Source organism: Microchirus variegatus (genome assembly GCF_963457635.1).
Source record: "Microchirus variegatus genome assembly, chromosome: 13".
In the NCBI taxonomy this organism is placed as follows: Eukaryota; Metazoa; Chordata; class Actinopteri; order Pleuronectiformes; family Soleidae; genus Microchirus; species Microchirus variegatus.
In genome coordinates, this window is record NC_139814.1 from 13972305 (window position 1) to 13993964 (window position 21660).

Sequence of the window (21660 nt, forward strand, 5' to 3'; positions counted from 1 at the left end):
AGCTAAAATAATCACAACTGTACACATGTGTCCAAAACATTAGGGATTATAACACCTTTATTAACACATTTCCCCAGTATTTCTTTGCACAATTAACTTTGGAAGATATTAAAAAAAAAATAAGCTGCTCATGTGGTGTGCTCCCCTCTATACGTATGTGCCCGTCCATACTGCCCCAGTGTGACGGTGACGGCACTGAAAGAAAGTGTCTGTTTCAGCACTGACACAGACAGACAGTCCTGCATACCTATGCATTTCCTTAGTTCTAGAGCAAATCAAACAAAAGCCCACAAAAAAAAGGAACATGGGCCACCACACCTTTTCCAAGGCCCCCATGCCCATGCCCACACACATACACACACTCAAATGTGCAGGGTCACATGCACTGTGGCCTCTGTAGCATCTCATTCAAATGCTCCCCGCACACAGACAGTGGCGGCTGCAAAGAATTTTGCTATCATCGACAGAAAAGTGAGGGACAGCTTTTCGGTTGCCGTATTCTCTCTGATTCTCTCTCTTTACCACTAAGTGAGCAGCAGCTCTCACGTTTTTCCCCTCGACCCATCTCTATCTTTACCTCCAGAAGGTGGGCAGTAGAGAGGGTGTATTTCCAGAAACAAGGTAAGGCATCACATTTCATAACCATTTTTATTTACAATAACCGTGCTGATCTAAAGGGAAAACTACAACTAACTCCATAATTATGAAGAACATTGGTTTTTCTTTGCACTCGATCACAAAACAAGAGATACATTTTTGAGGAAATGCTGCTGTTTGCAAGCAGCTGTGAATATATCATTGAGTGAAGTTTTGTATTGGCTAGAACCATGTGATTGATTTTCAAGCAGTTTTGGCAGGATTTGTATCATTTCATTTTTTATGATAGACTACCCAAGACTATACAATTGCACACTACATACAATACAAAATATTTCAATTCATGCATTGTGTTTTAGTTCCTCAATAGGTTTATAATAGTTTTGGATTTTTCATTAGTTTTAGTTTTTAAAAAGAAAAAACCCAATAAAATATTAGAGGTTTGATTCAATTAGACGAATCAACTCAACCCAATTAATTACCTTACAAGTATTATTTTTTAACTTGCATCGCCTTATGTCTGACATTGTAAACAGAAACTTAATTAAAAACATTCTAACATGAACGAATGAAAACGCTGTCTCAAACACAACCTTTGAAAACTGCCAGCAAAGGAAAAAATAAATATACTTCTAATTAACCCAAAAGGATTATGTATGAAATTCATTTACAAAGACGAAAAAGTAAGCACATTTTTTGCTACAATTTTAATTAGTTTTTTCAATTCAGTTTCAGTTATTGCTTTTTATTTCAGTCAGCGAAAATGCTTTCGTATATTTCGTTAGTTTTCGTTATCTATAATAACCTTACAGTTGCACTCCTGAGCATACAATGAACAGGTACGATCTTACCTAAAAGTTTGATTTCCACTCCCGCAGTTGCTCCGAAGTGGCCCCATTGTCTCAGCTCAAGATGTACAGCTTCATGGGAGGGGGTCTGTTCTGTGCCATCGTGGGTAATATCCTGCTGGTGGTCTCCACTGCAACTGACTACTGGATGCAGTACAGGCTCTCTGGAAACTATGCCCACCAGGGTCTGTGGAGATACTGCATGTCCAACAAGTGCTACATGCAGACTGACAACATCGGTGAGCCATGCGTGGAACAATCAAGGAAACAAATTAAAGAAATCAAAAGCACCTGTGGTTGGGGTGTTTTGGAGTGTATAGATGAATTTGCCTGCTTGAAGTTACACTGTTACACGCCTTTACACGCATTATTGATAACGTGTACCTGTTTTTTTCCCCCAGCTTACTGGAATGCCACCAGGGCTTTCATGATCCTCTCAGGGATGTCGTGCTTTGCGGGCATCATAGCTGGCATCATGTCCTTTTCACACTTCTCCTCCTTCGAAAGGTTCAACCGCTCCTTTGCTGCAGGAGTCATGTTCTTTATCTCCAGTGAGTGCCGTCTTTCAAATGACCTGACACACACACACACACACACACACACACACTTTGAGAAACATACACACAATGTATAACTGATTTTGTTCTGTCCCTCTCAGCTTTGTTTGTTTTGCTGGCTATGGCCATCTACACCGGGGTGACCATCAACTTCCTGGGAAGGCGCTTTGGTGACTGGCGCTTCTCATGGTCCTACATACTGGGCTGGGTGGCCATGCTCATGAACTTCTTTGCTGGTGAGAATGGACAAAGGTCACTTTGGACAAACGTGGTCCAAAGGTCACACATAATATACTGTGTGGATATATAATACTTAGATTGCCTTATAAGTTGACACATTTCATGCAATTTTTCTCACCAGACACTCTGCTTCTGTCTGTTGCAGGAATTTTCTACATATGTGCTTACAGAATGTGTGAATGCAGGAGAGGAAACAGCCCACGCTAGAGGGAGACAAAGTGCTTGTTTTTCTCAAAAGAGTACAAACGCCACTTTGAGTAGAGGAGAAGCTGTACACACTGAGGCAGTTTTCACTGACCCTGCAAAAGATATGATGACTGACGCTGGTCCGAGAGGCCTTAGACGGTCTGCTTTCTAAAAAAGACACATTCTTTAATTACGGATTTTAATTGCATTCATTATATTAGCATGGAGTAAAAAAAAAAAAAAAAAAAGTCAGTTAAACTGAATCATGTGTCTGATAATTGTAAAATGATATTGGTGTTATTAAACCTTTATGAACTCATACTGATCATTCTGTGATTTGGCACGTTCAATAAAGTTGATGCTCCAATGATTTTTTTTCCCCCTGCTGCTGTACTGACAGGACACCAGGAGATGGCAGCACTGAAACACAATACGAGAGCAGCGTGTGTTTGTTTGACTGACGCAAGGTTAAATCTGATACAATCACAAGATGCTGTGAAACATTTTTTTATCTCGAGCTACGCAGTTGCTGTCACTTGCGTAATTCACCGATAAGCAGACAATGTTTCTGCTCAGGAAACGCTTCATAGAATTAGCCGAAATGGAAATATTAGTCTGCACGACAGAGAACAATGCATCAAAGTTAAACAGTGCATACCTTTGTCTCAGGGTTGCCCCTGAAGCTACAATATGTGTTTTGGCCCTGCCTCAGAACATCTGACTAGGCTTCCCCCAAACTAATATGTTTTTATTAGGTTGTTGTTTACGGGAAATAGTTCCAGCTTCCAAGTTTCCACGCTTGAACGTTCACAACAACGTTTGTTGACATCCTCTGTGTACAGTACACTGAATTATAGACATGTTTGTCCCGGTCTCAACTTTGCGACACAGCTTCAAAAGGATCGGGTCGAGGCTTTCTGTTACAGTCAGGTTTGGGTGTCTGATGGTGAGGTGTAATGTAAAGAGCTAGGGAATATACAGTATTATGGCAGTGTGTGTGATAGGCCTCATGAGGCAGGAGAGAACCTGAGAAGAAGATCGTGTTCCTGGACCGGGGTACAATACAGGGTGGGGTCTCCAGGCTCTGATTGTTCCACCTCCTCCATCTTTAATAACTGCTTCCTCCTTTTCCTTGGTATGCATCTATTAATCCTCATCTGGAGGACACACACACACACACACACACACACACACACACACACACACACACACACACAAGAGCAGTAGCTGCTGAGGTAATGAATGCTTTGGCTACTTGGTGACGCAGAAACAATGAAAGAAATGTAAACAGTCTCGGGACAGACCCCTTGATCCAAGTTTCCATGACTGGCCCTGTGGCTGCAATGAAGTGATAAGCTCTAATATTCCCAAATCATTTCTCCAGACTCTTCTATAGTCCACCCTTGTTCACCTTCCAGACAGAGGCGATTCTAGAATCTGTAGGGGCCCTAGGGAAAAATTCCCAGGGGGGCCCTTCCTTCCAACCAGTGTTCATCACCATTATGTTACAAATAATTTGACACCAACAAAAATGTCACGAGAAACTTTTTATGTAATTAAAAAGTATGTGAAAATATAAATGTAAAGAACAATAAAATACTGTAAATAGCTTTTAATAAACTTAGTAAAAAAAATACATTACACTGTAAAGAACCCACATTATAAATATATGGAACAATGAAATACTGTAAATAACTGAAAAAAAACATATATAAACTGAGTAAAAAAGATATGCATTACACTGTAAATAATCCTCTTCATTTTCCAACTTGCAGAACGCTAATTTTACACAGGTTAAAGTGAGGTGGGGCCCCTTTAGGGAGGTTTCCTACTGAGATGTCATTGCAAATCGGCCATTGTTTTTTAAGGGGGACGGGGAGGCGGCTGGTCACTGCACATTTCAGTAAAAACAGCCCTCAGGCTCCGAGTGTCGGGGGCCCCCTATCGGCTCGGGGCCCCAAGAAGTTGCCTGTTCACAAGCTGTTTCCAGAAGCATAAGACCATAACGCTTGACCCTTGATAGTTACAGTCACAAGACCTTTTATGCATCCAAGTTAGTATAAACATTTCAACACAGCATTTTTGAACACGTAGGATCATTGAGAAATGACAAAAATACCATCCCAAGTATTTGATAAGCCCTTAAATACTGCTTTGCCCAAAATAGGCTCGTCAATTATTAGCCGTGTATTTTAATTGCTGCGTGTTTTACCTGACAACATAATGCAGTTTACACAACAAACATAAAGAGGTACAGTGTGAGATATTTTGTACACATGCACTATTATCTTTACACAGAGTGATCGCCTCAGCTGCACGTCTCCTCTGTTGCTTTAGTTTAAAGAATGTAGCGTTGGTCCCAGTGTGTACTTAAAGTTGAAGAGTAACTCAAGAGTAACTCAAAATTCATTGAAAGGTTTAATAGATGAAATATTAAACTCAGGAATGCAAGGTTAAGGTCACTGCTCACACTCCTGTTTAGACAAATTGCACAACAACTGGTATTTTTTCACTGACAGAAGCTGTTTGCTTAAAGTGGCTAATTTTTAAAGACCTGCAATTTTTCACCCTTCAAACAACACTGTCCCTCTCTGAGGCAGATGTGCAGCCAGGTGTGTTGGTGGGACACGGAGGCACAAACACGTAAAGAAATCAAAGATTAATTCAGGATCTTATAGTTTTGTGCTGAGAAACAATATATAATGTACACAGAGTATTATTATGCTACAAAAAATATTGGTCTTTCACCAATCAATGTTGTACTGGAAAATTTAGTACTGCAAAATTACGCCGACACAGCATATCCTTGGAAAAACACATCCTACCCCAGCCTCTTCTCCCTGAACGCTCTCCAGTCTCTCCACTTGTGACTGACTGATCCCAAACATTCCTGAAAACCACACACCTCGTCTAAAATAAATCTGAATTCTAACAACATTTTTTTTCCTCATAACTTCGCCCTCTCTATAAATGCAAAAAGACAACCCAGGCAATTTTTGGAAAGACTTTATTGTGCTGCACAGGTGAACGCTAATGTGGTAATGCATTTAGTGCACACAATACACAAGACAGGAAAACAAAATTGCACGGGTAAACGGGGGAAAAAAGATAAGAATAAAAAGGTATGTCATTTACACATCTGATCGGATCATAAATAAAGTCTACATGTCGACTAAGTGGTATACATTTTACATAAAATACACAACTTATCTGTGGATGTGTGATACAACTGTGTTTAGAGGTGTAGTTGGAGAGAAGTGTTTGGCTCATTTTCTATGGATAGGAGTTTGCAAAAAAAAAAAGTATTACTAGTTCTATTTAAACCTTATGTTGAAATCCATAATGTAAGCAAAATACATGTTATTATCTCTGCACAATCAAAATGAAATGTTTCCAGCTTTGGTCAGAGTCTGCTTCTCTTTCTCAAAACCCTCTCACTGCTAAAATGACCTCAGGCGACAGACTTAAAAAGGCCGAAGGATCATCTTGGTCCTAAGGTGCATGTAGGGAACCGCGGTCCGCTAATAGAACTAAATATAGAACTCAGTCATCTCACAATGATGCCACTCCTGTATAAATTAATGTCAATGACGCTAAATGCAACGAGCAAATAAAAACATAAATAATCTCACATTGTTCTCCGGGTATTGCCAACGCTGCTGTGAATCTTAGGTCGAGTTGCCGTTCATGTTTCTTTAATACCACTGCTTATTTCAAAGTGAACACTTAAACCATACATTCAGTCCATTACACGAGAGCATGTAACGAAACAACGTCTGATCTCCCTCCAGCAAACTGTGTGTCCATCCAGGCATGTTCTCTTTGCTTTTAAGTCCATCTACTGATCCATGCCTTGAAAAGAGATCACAAGATCCTGATAATAATAATAAAGAAATATAGCATCCTTTTCAAGTTACACTTGAATGACACTCACCGATGTAATTGAAGGTGAGGTGTAATAATACTCTATGGTTTTTTCTTTTTAAGTGAGGCCGTGTTTGAAAAGGATCAGAAAAATCCCTCAACCCTGACATCACAAAGAGCTATGACACCGTAGCAACAACAAGCCCAGGGCTGAGAAGTTGGAACATGTTAAATTCCCAGCAGAATATAAAGAAACATGCAGAACAGCTTATATGGAACCTGTGTGAGTTGGTGTTTCAGCATTAGTGAGAAGTGGCTTCATATGAAATGCATCAAACTTAAGACTTATGCATGGACCCCCCGCCAATTACAATTTACAGCTGTGTACGAGCAGAAAATCAGCCACGTGATGCATGTGTTATGACAGTCACTAAATACAGTACATTGTATTAAAATAAAACTTTAAAAATATAACTGCAAAAAAACATATTTAGCTCAAAATTGTAACAGTGTATACAAAACAAATGAAAGCAATGTAAGACAAGTATACAAAAATTTGTTTTTTCTTAGTGGTCTAAACAACTCTATTTCCTGTATATTCTTACCTACTGAAATGCTGGAAAATGCTGATTTTTCTTCAATTTAATTTCTTAAATAAGATGTTCAGGGTCAGGAATGGCAGCATTTATATCTCTCTTATTTTTATCGACAGTATCTTGGCTGAAAATAAATGAATTCACCTGCAGTCTTAAATCGAAGAAACATATCCAGTGACACTGTAAGGTCAAGGTTTAACCTGTTACATTATTACATCACAATTCTTGGCATTTGACAATTGCTAATTGTCAGTCAGTGTCAGTCGACTTGACAGTTCCCCAGAAACGTTGGTGATGTGACACTCGCGCGTCAGCTCACGTTTCCAGCGTTGGATTTGTCTTGTTTTTACTGGAATGTGTGAGGATCTCTTTCCCCTGCAGCTGCTAACTCTCTGGGACTGAGCGACTAAACCCAACGGTGACCATGTATGGCTGACAGGTGAATGTCACCGAGAGCATCTATGAGATGTTATTGTGTTTACGAGGTTGAGCTGTGGGTGTGTGACACTCTGAGGGGGTCTGATGTCTGATAATCGGACTCTAAGATTTCCTGTTCTCTGTCCTTCTATGACTGGATCATGGATTTAAAGCTACAGAAAAGTAAAGGTTCACATTGACACTTGAAACCCTAACTCCGCGTCTTCACCTGATATTACTGAGGATTGTGGGATGTGTGGTCTTTGGAACAGTTGGTACCTGAGGTGTTTTACTGCAAGGAAACATAAAAGCGATTTTGCTTGTTTTTTTTTTCATTGTCTTTGGTGACATAGACCTTAAGTTGCTGGAGAGGTCGCCCTCTTAAAATGGTTAAAACTGAGGAGAGGGAGGGAATTATATTAATCCCCATATTTAAAGGCGCCATACGTAAGAATGTGGCCAAAAACGGTTACTACATTCAAATTCAAAATACCGAGGTCTTTTAGGTTTCGTTTTCTGACGTAACTGGCAACCAGTGGTTGCTCAGCAGCTGAGACTCTACTGACTGCAATGATTGGTAGACGGCGGTAGGTGGCGCCACATGCCAAAACATGATTTCAAAACATAAACATGATTTACAGTCTGCAAAATATTTTTTTTTGATGCAAATATTTTGTCTGTACTGTTGTTGTTGGTGAGTTCAGTTTGTTATATGAACATTATTACTGAGTCTCTGTGACATATTAGGAGGATTTTATGGCCAGTTGATTTAGATTTATTACATAATGCACCTTTAAGTAAGGTGAAAAAGGAGAACAATCCGGGGCTCTGTTGTTGGTTTTGTGGCTGCCGGAGTCATTTCAGTGGACAAGGGAATATGATGATGCTTTCAGACTCTTGCTGTGATTCTCCTCTGGGGCAAACACCCTACGATACGTGGGCTAAAAACAACAATCTGTCACGTTCCTAAATGTGTCGGCGACGATGGTGGTGGTGGTGTTTGTGCATGTCCTCCATCGCGATCCTGCCCCACACTCCAATTACAAACGCTTCAATCTCACACTCGTTCTCGCCGCGAGCGATGCGGAAGTAGCCGTCCTCTCCCCAGTTCTTCCCCCACGAGTTGGCAGCGATCTGGAGCATAGATTGTGATTAGGTTTTGACAGCTTTCACGTTTTCTGATATGGCAAAAGCAACTTTTGAGGGATGATTTTTAATAGTGTTGCAAGTACATTTTTGTAAAATCATGTGTTTCAAAACAGGGCTTACCCAATACTTTCTTGATGTCCCATCAAAGTGTTTATCCTCTCCCCACCTGGTGCAAAAAAAGTAGAAAATGTTGTTACTCAACAGCTGTGTCAGAGTTGCAGGGCGACAGTTAAAAGGTGAATAAGTGTATGATTTCCAACAGACATGCTGTCTGAACATTTCTATGGAATGTGATCCCGTGGAAGCACTTGGTAGTATTAATAAAGAATCCAGGAAGGGGTTTAAATAGTGTTCAAGTGGGGGAAAAGTTATGTTTCATCAAGTTAAAAACATCCTGAAAACAGAGTATTTATGGCTGGTCACCACCTCGTTCCACTCCTACATGTATCCAATCCAAAGAATTCTCCTTTTCCTCTGCTATTTCCATGCTCACGGGAATCAGGAAGTGGACGGAAGGTTACGAGGAAGCAAACACACCCTCTGCCCCATCAATATAAGCATAGACAACACAACCAACCAGTGATGAAAAACACACAAACATGTCAATCTGAACGCGGACGCTTATCTTGTCCATCTCGCTTTTCCAGCAGCTTTGTTCTCAGGAAAAACCTGGCAAAGGCCCATGAATTTCCATCACGCTTTTGCACTTTCATTTTAGCCTAGCCGCCTTGTCTGCCAACCTTTAGACGCACACAGTTTCTGCTAGTTATGATTAAAACATTCTCCCAAAGCTTATTCCCATCCTGTTTTTGCACTCTGAGCCTTTCATGTCCCAAGAGAGACCCAGTGCGTACCACTTGTTATCTTTTATGGAGGAGAGGAATGCTGGGAAACAAAGTGGCAGGTCTCAGACTCCACCAACTCTGTCGTCTACCACCACAGCCCTCACAGATAGTGCCAGCCTTCTATCAGCACGTGAATTTATTAGTATAGAGTTTCCTCAACTGGAGACGTGACATTAACCACAAAGAGACACCTTAGAGACAGTTGTGTACTCATCAGATCCTCATTATAATCCGACAAAGACCAGAGAGATGTGATTTGTGTCATATCGTGTACACAAAGTTTGGGGTCACCTATACCATTTTTCCAGGTTTTCCATTAAAAGTCACACAAAATGAATAGAAAATATAGCCAAGACATTCAACATAATTGCACAAGGGTTTTCTAATCATCCAATAGCCTTCTAACGCGATTAGCAAACACAATGTACCATTAGAACACTGGAGAGATGGTTGCTGGAAATGGGCTTCTATACACCTATGTACATATTCCATTAAAAAACAGACGTTTGCAGCTAGAATAGTCGTTTACTACATTAACAATGTATAGAGTGTATTTCTGATTAATTTAATGTTATATTCATTGAAAAAAGTGCTTTTCCTTTGAAAATAAGGAAATTTCTAAGTGACCCCAAATCTTTTGACGGTAGTTTATATGTGTGTGCATGTAAAGCTCTGCATGCCTTCCTGTCTGTCTTCTTACAGACAGAGTTGGACCACTGCTGAACTCTAATCAAGCCTCCAATCAGCTCACTTGCTCAGTCGGGGGACAATGATGGGCATACTGCTGTGCCCATGTGCCCCGCCTCACCCCACCGGCCCTCAACCAACCCCCTGACCTCCTCTCCGGGGCACTGATCCCTTCTTTCTGTCTGGTGCGGTCAGAATCAGCAGCCCAGACAAAGACCTTTCCACCACAGTGGACCTCAATGCTCTTTCCACAAACTTTCCCAGGCCCTGGCTTAAAGGAACGTATCGCGATGGGATTTGGCCTATGTAGACATACTGATAGTTGTGGCTGGCAGGTTCGAGCTTCACTCCATCCGTGCCCACACCAATGACAGATGCTCCGTCCACATCCACTCACACAGTGACCGGTGAAGAATCAGTAAAAGGTGATAAAAAAGCAGGACACCTTCAGGGAAGCTGGGTAAATGGTTTGTATTTATATAGGGTGAGGTGTAATTACAGTCCACGGAGTGGGATCCTGACACGAGAATGGTAAGCAAACATGTGCACAGCACCCCAACAAGACATCTCAGGGCAGGAATGTGATTTATACCGGCTAAATATGGGTTAGAGGAACGAACGGTTATCATATACATGTCTATACATGATGAAAGTATATGAAGACGGGCACACAAAAGTACAGGAAAAGCTGAGGATCCCTCCTCAACAGGCTATATTATGTCTTCATTTATGGCCAGACAAAACCAGAGAGACTGATTTTATCATAGTGCTGAACTCAGCTGTCTGGGAAAAGCTTTAACATCCATCTATGTATCCATGTGCAGTCGGATTCTCTCACACACACATTCCTCAGCCTCCACAACGGACCCATTACAAGGTAGCTGCTTATTTCACTGATTTGGAAAGTGGCGGCCAGTGAGCAGGAACATATCATTGAACTCCCTTAACTCACAAAAACAGCTGGGTGCCCTGTCCTGTGTTTCTGTCATAGAAAAAAAGGAAAGTTACAACTTTCCACAGGTCAGAACCTCCGGCCTCGTGCTGCTCTCCACACAGCACGTAAAAACTGCCGCAAACAACTACCTGTATGCACGAAGGAAAGCGAGAGTAGCCAGCAGCAGGGCGGTCGGTCAGTAATAAGGCAGCCGGCAGTCGTGGCAGGAGAGTGATGGAGACAGGGTGGGAAATGAGACAAAGAGGGTGGGGGAATGTAATCCAGGTGTGTCAGCCGTCTGCCCGCCTGCATATTTGTGGTCGCCATTCTTACGAGATAAAGGAGTCGAGGGCAGACGGGGGAGTGTAGCCAAAGGTGTGTCTGTGAGAGCAATAGACCCGGAGGGGAAGCGTATCTACACGAACGCTCTCGGCCCATCTTGTTCAAACACACGTGCAAACAAAGCTTTGAATTAGGACTAAGAGCAGCAGCTGCTTCAATTAAAATCTGATTCATCCTCAACAAATACATTTTCTGCTGAAACGGCGACTGCTGAGCATGTAGCGGCAGTGAAACCAGACGTGAAGCGTGAAGTTTGTGTAACTCCTGTGTTTTCCTGCCTGATTACTCAGACTGAAGAAAATGTTTCATCACGAAAGACAACGTCGTAAAATCCCACCACTATCTCAAAGCCCAGTGTGTTTATGTTGGGTCTAATCGGGAGTTTGTGCAAAGGGGAAACTTCTACTCGTCGTGCATGCTGTGATCACTGTGTCACAGGTTGAAACTGATTGTTTTTGCCAAATGATATAGAAGAAGTATAGTATGTGCAACCACTCAAACAACCATAATATAAAGGAGTTAATAGTAGTGGTAACTTACCCAGTGATCCTGACTGAGTGTGTCCCATGTTTGCGGTACTGTGGAGGTTTAGTGAAGCTGACATCAGTGTGCTTGTAGATCCCACTCTTATAGACAAAGAAGTCCTCGTGGACCTCCATAATCGCTGTAAGAACAAACAGGCAGGGAGAATTAGTGAGCGGATGTAACACACACCTACACACACAATATGACATTCCACACAGTTGAATCTATTGTTGAAGGGGGATTCAAAAATGTACTGTAATAATCAAAAAACAATTAATTGTGTGTGGGGTTTTTTCCATGCAGATTTCCTTTTCCTTCTTAAAAGGGAATATCCTTTTGGATATGACGCTCAGAAAATGCCTCTAAATCCAGTGTTCGCTTCTGAGAAAATGAAACTTGCACGAAAATACATGATGTAATAAAAAAAAAGGGTCAGACACAAAAAGGAAACTTGATGTGAAGCCAGCAATTCTTGCTAAATAAGAGGCACGCACACACAACATGAGAGCGCTCTGGTCAATTGTATTTGACAATGGTCCAGATGGGCAGCAGACACAGAGGCGGGCTGGTAAAGGAAAGGCAGATCGACTACACTGACATGTCGACCCATCTTTTTTGACTCATCAGACGAGGTCAAAGTTGAAAACCTGGGCAAAACCCCGCAGAGTGATGAGGTCAAGCATGACATCATCCAAGGTCATGAGGCTTTAAATTGCACATAATCTAGATTTGTGCGTCCCGTGGGGGAAGCAGTAACGCACACTGAGAGCAAAACATTAGCATTTATACACGATTTACAAACAAGAAACACACAAAAAGGCATCACATTACCTTGCACGGGGCCATTATCCATGATCTCCTTCATAATCTCCTTTTCCTGAAAGAGAAGACGGAAGGAAGAATTTATAGGCGGAGCAGAAAGAGACGGACAGAAAGATCGTTACATGTCAGGGAAATGGGAAGGATGACACCACCTGTGATGATAAAACCTCGAGTCGGGCCTTAATGCTCGGCTTATTGACTTCACAGGACGTTGGGTGACAGAAAACAACAAACTATAATGATTTTGAGAGGCATTATCTGTAATTTAACCCAGACGGATGCGGAATGATAAAACCACACGTCGGCCGCAGCTCAGTAGGTGAGAGTAAAGGAGCAGCTGTAAGTAGGAATGACTTCGAACAATAATTACAAATATAGATGTATGAAAAAAAATGGTAAAATAAGCCTTTTATATTCATTTTTGACAAGGACCTTGCTTCAGCTTGCTTGCTGTCAGAATTTCTGTTTCTAAAACAGCCCGAAACCAAACCAGCCAGAGCATGTATTTTGCATTTTGAAGAAGAAGCTTAGTAAGGAAACGAAGAAGAACATATTATCTGATGAACAAAGAGTAAATTAAGCATCCGTCCCATTATCTGCCGCTTATCCTCCACCGGAGGGTTGCATGATTCTTAATTTTGCAAGGCCCAATTCTATCAATTTTACTCATCGCGTAGCATTGATATCATATTATAATTCCAAATAGAGTTTGCACTGACCTGCAGAAAGAGTCGAGTTATTTGATATAAGAAGGTAAACATGTAAATCTAATTCCAGATACACTGATGCACTTGAAATGATATCAATATGATGATTATTATTCATGATGTCTAAAGTACAGTCTGAAAATTGGTCAAATTAAATCACTGCCATGTTCATCCAATATCTTTCACCAGCCGGCCCCATGAAAGCTGGTCAACATACAAGTGTGTGTGCTGTCGTGTACTTAATCCTGTACATTCCACATACTCAAGAAAGTCAAGTACGTATGAAGGAAGTGTGCATGAAACACTTCAGAGATTATGTCTGAGCTCCCTAACATGTGTAACATGTGATCGCCTTTTATGAGTTTGTGTGCATCTGCATTTGTGTGTGTGTGTGTGTGTGTTTACATTGGTGGAGAGCCTGTAGGGCGGTGTGGACTGGTAGATTTCGTTGTGGTAGTTGACTGTGTTGGGACAGCGCTGCGTGGCCTGTCTCTTCCCCCGGCTAACTAAGCGGCTTTGCATCATACAGCGTCCCACCTCCGCTGGTGTTTGCTGAGGAGGGGCGTACGGGTAACAGTCTTCTGTCACCACTCTGTGAACAGAGAGGAGAGGTGACGGGATCAACACAACGCATTATCAGAAGAGGATAAAGATGATTTTGCTCGTGTTGTTCGTTTAAAAGAAAAGGCTTTACCCTCTGCGCCTGAGGTACCACCAGGCTCCATCGATGCGCCCCCCAGCACAGCCTCCCTGGTTGCGCGTGTCACAGGAAATAAGATTTTGGGGAGACAGCTGAGGAGTCATGTGACCCATTGACTGGATGGAGATTCTGTCCGAGGCCACAGCTGGTGAAAACAATGGGGTATATTACAAACTATACAGGCCAAAACATATTTGTGAACACATGTAATCATTATGTTTCTTCTTTAAATTCTTAAAGGGGACATAATACCCTATTTCTCCAAGTTAACCTAGTTCCCTGGTGTCCTAATGAACATGTCTGTGACATGCTTTGGTCAAAATATCTTAAGGATGAAGCACCACAGCAGTTCAATCACCCTGCCAAAACAGCCCTGTTCAGAACGCTCGGTTAAGTAGTATCTCTTAAGGTCCATCTTAAATGTCCACCTTAAAATAAATTCAAACAAACTTAAGGGACAGGAAATCCTCTGAGGCTGGAAGTTTGTGTAGAACTCTGTGCTGCACTATGGAGGACTGAGGAGGACCACACTTTGCCAACTGATAGGGCATCTAGAGTCCCAAATATAAGGATTTAAATTATTAAAAAGTATAATATGTAATATTAATTCTTCAATAAGCTAAATTGTGTTATGTCATTTTTTTTGATCAGGAGGAAACTACACACCCATAAATTCTTTTCAGCTGAAGCTGAGAAGAAAATACTCACACAAAACATGAAAAATTGCAGCGTTGCTGTCACATTCCTAACTTTCTTCTCCGTCTGCACGGAGCATCTGTGTGTTTCTATGTTTCAGCATGTCTTGTAATAGTACCCCATGTTTTCCATACCGTTCCCTACTATAGTAAATCCCGTTCCGGTCCTACCTGCAGTGGAGAAAGCCCACGAAGCAGCGCAGTTGCCCTGGTCCAGCGGCTCGTGAATCTTCCCCGGCCACTTCTCTGCCGAGTTGAAGTAGGACGGCAGTTGGTCACTCTGTGGATCCATGTTCATCTAAGAGAAACGCAGTAAGTCTCATGATAGTCCTCGTCCTGACAGCTTAATCGCTACTGTGTGTTCCCTCTAGACTGCTCTAGAATAACATGAGAATAATACTTTGGAAAAGCAGTTATCATAACTGACAGGAATGATTAGGATTATGATTAGGATTATTTAGCCTAGGAGAAATCTCTGATAATGGAACCTTTGATACAAAACCTTAAGACCATTTCATGCACAACTGATAGGATTCAGAAGGGCCTCGGCCTTTATGGTGATAATTCTTAATTAGTACAAGGGTGTGCTCAGAGCACACTCATTCCAAGGTGCTTCCCGGATGCCAAACATGCTCAATCCATTAGTCTCCTCTCCAAGTCGTATGCTCTCCTAATCTGTGTGGAAACGGGTGCACACGCCGCTGTGCAACATCCTTCTCCTCTCACTCATTAAGAGGCCCGGCTGCCTGATGTGCATTCCTCTGATTAAACGGTGAGGTATTCAGGGAACAGATCACCACCTCGTGCATAACTCAGGAATGTACCATAAATGTTCACAAAGTTACAGTTGTGGAGGGTCAGAGTCCAACATGTCAGACACCTGTAGGAGTGATAAAAGCTGCAATAATAAATGAACTGGAAGCATCTGTGTGAAGTCATTTCCCTTACGCAGGAGTCGGCAGACACACAGGAAACTAAAGAGTGAGAGAAATATTTATGAATGGGCTATAAGGCTCTGATCCGGACCCTGCTGCAGGCGGGGACACGCACACGGCGGAAGGAGGAGGAGAAGCTGAGCATTTTCAGGTGGAAGAAGTCGAGGAATGCTGCATAGGAGACGTAAAGAAGGAAGCGAGGAAGGATAGATGGAGAGATGAAGGGATGGGTGTGGGGGCAGTGGGCGGGGAGGTGCAGACTGAAGAGGACACTGCCACAATCCCCTCCATCTTCTCCCTGCGTGGTGTTTTGGTTTCCGTCTTATGTAATCTGTCTGGGTGGAAATGTAAACAAAGACCGACCGAGTGGCTGAGAGCAGACAGAGGTTCCAGACGGAAACACCATGGCATACCAGCATGCCGCCATAATTAGGTAAAACAAAATGTTTTGATTTCAACACTCGCTTGTGTGGTAATAGATCATAAAACCTGCCATCTCAGATTTAGAGGAAGCATGAACAACCACAACAAAACAGTAACTTTTTTTTTTTTTCACACTCATACTCACACCCTGCACAACTATCCTTCATACACACACCCTTCTCCTCTTTCTATTGAGTTTCTGGCCGGTGAAAAGCACATAGAGAGTATTTACTCCAACGGTTTCTGAAAGCTGAGAAGTTGCACGTCAAAGCCAAAGCGTGGTTATGACGGAAATTACACTCGTGCTGTTTTGTACTAGAAGCCAGATAATCAGCATCTTTGTCGCCAGAGACACCTGTACATAGTTTTCATTTTTTTGGCGTCTTTGCCCAATGAGAGACAAAGAAACAGTGAGAGACTCAAAAAATGTTATTGTAAATATGCTTTATACAATAAAGTAAGTATATAAAGCCATATGTAAGAATGTGGCCAAAAACGGTTACTACACTCAAATTCAAAATACCGAGGTCTTTTGGGGGTTTTTTTCTCCGCCATTGTAGATCAGGCGTAACTGGCAACCCGTGGTTGCTCGGCAGCTGAGACTCTACTGACTGCAACGATTGGTAGACGGCGGTAGGTGGCGCCAAATGCCAAAACATGGTTTCGAAACATAAACATGATTTACAGTCTGCAAAATGTTTTTTTTATGCAAATATTTTGGTTCAGTTTGTTATATGAACATTATTCCTGAGTCTCTGTGACATATTAGGAGGACTTTATGGCCAGTTGATTTAGATTTATTACATAATGCTCCTTTAAAATTTCAAATTTAATATGCAAAATCTGTTAAACTTGTACAACTGCAGTGTTTTTCTAAATAAACCTTTTTATTTTTCTTCATTTTAAATTGTGAAAACAGTAGTTAACTTCAAGATATTGGAAGTTATTCTGGAAAAAATGGCCAAAAACACTTAGTTACAGGACATTTTCTGGTCTTTTTATGGTTCAAATAAGCAAAATAAAGTCCAGATGGATTTTGAGGGTTAGGTGTTAAAGGGTCAATTTTGTTTCATTATGTGAGTTCATCAGGAATATCTTTAATTAAAATTTAAAATCCTTTTGCAAGTTTACGGTGAAATCCAGGGTCAAAGGGGTGTGAGAGGTTATGCAACTAGCAACACGTAAAGTCACATTTTATCTTCTCTTGCCACCTTTTAAAAGTGAGGGCAGATGTCAAAGGTCAGCTACACAACAGCATGACTGGCCTGAGGGAATTTGAGGGAAGAATGTCTTAGACAATTTGGTCAAATCCTGAAAACCCCAAATAATTCCCCTTTTAAGGAGGAAGACTGTCCCGTACCTGCATCTCATTCATGTTCATGATGGTCTTGGAGGGTCTGTGCGTCCCCAAGCGGTACTGGATCCCCTCGTCCAGAGTCATGCCGGACAACTGACTGTAGTTGGCTGCCTTCCACCTGAAATGTGTCATAAAAGAACAAAATAAAACACCATTTGTATCCATATTTTGTGTTTACACGTGTGCGATTATGCGCGTGTCTCTTACCCATAGTTTCCTCTGTTGACTCGATAAATCATGTCAGGATCCATGAGACAGGCGTTCTGCTCACACTCCCATCGCCCTGTAGTCCCACAGGTACTGGAGAGACACACAGTAAGGACATGAGACATCACGAAACAGCTTCAATTCTCATCTTTATGCTAATTCCAGTGAAGTCAGAAGCTAAGGTGGGAAGACCATCTCAGACAAATATGCCAAGGTTCCGTGGAATTCCCAAATAAGACAATGAATTCGGAAGACGTTCAGTAAAGAGAAGGAAAATGTCCCAGGGAACTTTTCAGCCTTTTATGGCTGCAGAATGCTGTTCTTTTTTTAGTCAGAGGGAACGAAGACGTGATAAAGATGAAAAAGCAGGATATTAATGTTCAGATATGTACTTTGGTGTATTATGTGTGGGTGTGTAACTTACAAGTAATGTCCCTTCATTTGTTCCCATGGGAAGGTTTGTTTTGTAGTTTTAAGACGGAGGAATACTTTAACAATTCTAAACATTTTAAATCTAAGTATAAAGACAGAGATCAAACTTTTACAGGCTCCACTGCATCTTAAACTCCCTTTAATCTCTGAGCGTGTGCAATGCAGGGACATAAAAGAAATCTCAAGTGTATTGTATAAGAAAATGACGAGGTCAGATGGAGGGATTTACAAACGCTAGAAAATTGGGCTTGACCAAAACCATGTATGAGAGGGAATCTTGACTCACTCGGATGAGTCACTGTCATTGATAAAAACCTGTGTGCACACGACTACGGCTCACCCCTCATCGATACTTCAGAGTAAATGATCTCAGATGTTGCTCAATAAAGTGTGGTTTCATCAAAATCCCCTTGTTTTTGTACAATGACCCTTTCTCAGAGGCAGCTGCATGGACAATAGAACTCCTATTACCTAAATGCATAGAGAATTATGAGATCATTTATTATACATGGCCTTTATAAAACGCATCTTATTTCATTATTTATTTGAGAGAAATGACTGTATTGTCATGCTGAGCTGCAACTATTTCAAGGAAGATTTACTATTTTGGGAAATACCCTTTGTTTCATTCTTAGAAGTTAAATGAGGAAACACCACTCTCATGCCCGCACTATAGTCATTTTTCCTAGCTTAGCATAAACCCTAGAGACTGCAAGCCTGGGTCTGTCCAAAGGTAGCAAACTATTTCAACCTCCCATTGTGATTTTTTTTTTTTTTAAATAGGAAAACTGAATATTAGTTTGTTGCAGGATTTGGTTTTAGCCCTGATACTCGGCTTAAAGGCTGACCATTATGCAACAAAATAAACTGCCAACAGCAAGTCTTTGACATTTAACTCAACAAAACCTCTTAGTTAAAGAAAGTTGCTGAACCTACAATACAGTATGTACTGAGTAAAGTAAAATATATTGTGTGTGTATCGTGATGCCAGTGTGATTTCCATCATTGTAAGAACGAACACAGAGAGAAAAAGAATGAGGGGTGTTTCCCATGCAGACTTGTATAGACTGTTATCTAAGTCTACTGTTCCTGAGAAATGATGTTTACAGTAGGGAACCTTTCCAGGAGGATCATTACACACACACATACAGGCTCACACAGCTATACTTACTAGCAGAGCTAAGACTCTGCATTGACTCTGCATCCATTCATTTTGACAGCGATATTATCTCAGTCTAACCCTAAACTTAGCCTATCCACAATTTCAAATATTAGCCCTAAACTGATCAGTAATTATCCCTCCATGTCTCCATGAGGACTACTGGTCCTGACAAGGTCAGTTTTTACACCAGAAATTGTCCCAAAGAGGTTATAAATTCAAGTACACACACACACACACAAAGATAAAATGGCCAAATTCCTTTTCGGTCACACTGCATCCTAGAGTCTGTATCACTTGTCAAACTGCACACCTCCCTGCTGGGACACAAGGACAATGTTCAAGCTCACACACACACACACACACACACACACACCTACATGCACATTGTATAAACACAATAGCAGAGTTTAGACGTGTGACTGTTTGTCCAGGGACTAGAATCTTTACATCTAATTTTCCTACAGAAGATTGTTCTGACCTCCAGGACCTCAGTCCCTTCAGTCGCAGGAACAAATGCGTGCAGCTCGGTGACAGAGGGTCAAAACAAAACCGTAAATTCACACAGAAATAGATCTGGGGGTCTCTCCCTCATGCACACAAACAGTGTCAGACTTATGGAAACAAGGGGGATGAAATCCAAGATCTGACAGTGAGAAACCTAGTTTCACATCCCTGTCACATTCTTTGTGGAGACAGAGACCATCTTGACTGAGGAGACAACACACACCTGCCAAGGCAATGGAGCCATTTGTGTGTGTGTGTGCTCTAATCACCAAGTCCAAGGTGGCGTTGTCTGCCGTCCGATCTGAAGTTCAGTACAAGGAGATGAAGCAGAGCTGCTGCCAATTGGCAGCTGAGGTAGCTGCTCCTGTAGGAGAGCGCTAGTGCGAGCAGGCGGCGCCACGTTTCAGATGATTTGGACGAGATAAAAATGTTATCAGAAAGCCGACACAGCCTCGGGGAGGAAAACGCTGGAGATCTCATTAAAACAGCAACAGTCTGCCCAACTTATCATGACACATCTTCTCACATATGAGCTTACCCCACTTATTTCTGTAATGATACTGTACAGAAAGATAACGTTTGTAATGATTGTGTAAAAGCTGCAAAGCATAACGTTCAGTGATTTTTTTTTTTGTTTGTTGGTGATATCACTACTCTGCATCTGTTTGGTCTTCGTGAACAGAAACATCCATCCATTCTCAACCGCTGTGCCAGTTGACATAGGGGCGAAAGGCGGACCCTGGACAGCAGGCCACATGGAGACAAACAACCATTCACACTTACACTCACACCTAAGGTCAATTTAGAGTGTCTTAATTGGCAAAATCTGCATGTTTTTGGACTGTGGGAGGAAACCAGAGAACCTGGAGAAAACCCCCACACACGGGAGAACATGTAATCCGACCAGGCAAGAGTGCTAACCACTTCACCAACCGTGTGATGTATTATTATTTGTATTCTGCATCAGAAAACAGGCACCGTCAGGAAATACTATCAGACCTGACTAAGCAAGCTTTTGTCTAAACAGCAACACAGAGGCAGGGACAAGAAGCAACTCCTTCTGGGTCTCGGGCCTTGTGTGTTCCGTTTCCGTAGATCAGAGAGAGCGTTACTGTCCGCTTTTCTCCTGGTCGGGCCACGCTTGGTGGACGGGTCTCTCAGGGAGGTTCTAGATCAACGATGACCCATCATCTACCAGCATGACCCTGGACATATAATGGAATGGAATGGACTGCAGCAACACAGGGGCACGGACAATGAGTATTTATTCTTAATAAAGAAGTGTTTTTTAAGCTGTATAACTTTTTTGAAGGCGATTGTGTTTTCAGTGATTCTCCAACCGTGTTTGCAGCTGTCTTAATTAACTTGCGCAATGTCGCTGTTGCCTCTGTCCGTCTTGAAATGTCACCATGCTGAGAAATAGCACAGTGCAGTGTGTGCGTGGGGGCCTCCATCATTGCTAATGAGTGACTGGAGGGAGAAGAGGAAAAGCTGTCCCTGGAATCAAAGCGGAAGCCTCGTCTTCCTCCTCCAGCCAGGGAGGACACACATCTGGGAAATGAATAAGTGAGGAGAGTGGGTGCAGGAAAAGGGAGTGTTTTGTTCCCTGTGTGCCATAGTTGTGGTGCAATTTCTCAAGCGTCCGTGTGTATTGCCTTAACAAGCCTGTGTGAGAGCGTACGCACAAAACACTCTTTTGTTTGGTGTAGAAAGGAGGAGTTATCACAAAAAATGCTTCTTTTTTTAACCAGGAACACAGGGTTATTTTTAAACACATCGCTGGTGTTTGCTCAATACCCCATAAAAGTCTTTCCTGCAGAAAAAATGTGAGGCCTGCCATTAATCAACTTATCCTCACCTATCTACAACCCATCACACCCTTTAGGTCAAACCCAATTGAGCCGTCCAGTTAAAGAGTCAGACCTGGAT

The 21660-nt window shown here is 41.9% G+C and overlaps 2 protein-coding genes across 3 annotated transcripts in view; one reads left to right on the forward strand and one right to left on the reverse strand.

Annotated features, from left to right (window-relative positions):
• tinagl1 (tubulointerstitial nephritis antigen-like 1) overlaps positions 1 to 21660 on the reverse strand; it is a 516891-nt gene that overhangs the window by 486625 nt on the left and 8606 nt on the right. Inside the window, exons 4-12 of one of the 2 annotated variants that reach the window (XR_014592993.1) lie at positions 17634 to 17726; positions 17430 to 17544; positions 14883 to 15009; positions 14011 to 14161; positions 13722 to 13908; positions 12619 to 12664; positions 11803 to 11926; positions 8575 to 8620; positions 5753 to 8439 (exon numbers count right to left, since the gene is read on the reverse strand). Coding sequence is in view for 1 of the 2 variants with exons in the window: in XM_083899805.1 (XP_083755931.1) it covers positions 8272 to 8439; positions 8575 to 8620; positions 11803 to 11926; positions 12619 to 12664; positions 13722 to 13908; positions 14011 to 14161; positions 14883 to 15009; positions 17430 to 17544; positions 17634 to 17726 (1057 nt within the window). In the remaining variant the exon portion in view is untranslated. Of the gene's footprint in view, positions 1 to 5445; positions 8440 to 8574; positions 8621 to 11802; positions 11927 to 12618; positions 12665 to 13721; positions 13909 to 14010; positions 14162 to 14882; positions 15010 to 17429; positions 17545 to 17633; positions 17727 to 21660 lie in introns of those variants that run through there. The other variant, XM_083899805.1, reaches the window with a different exon arrangement.
• Positions 575 to 2449, forward strand: LOC310935761 (lens fiber membrane intrinsic protein-like; the record flags this gene model as incomplete). Its single annotated transcript, XM_083899704.1, has 5 exons — positions 575 to 621; positions 1476 to 1684; positions 1847 to 1996; positions 2104 to 2238; positions 2388 to 2449. Exons 2-5 carry the CDS (start codon positions 1510 to 1512, stop codon positions 2447 to 2449), a joined length of 522 nt encoding a protein of 173 aa, XP_083755830.1. The 5' UTR covers positions 575 to 621; positions 1476 to 1509.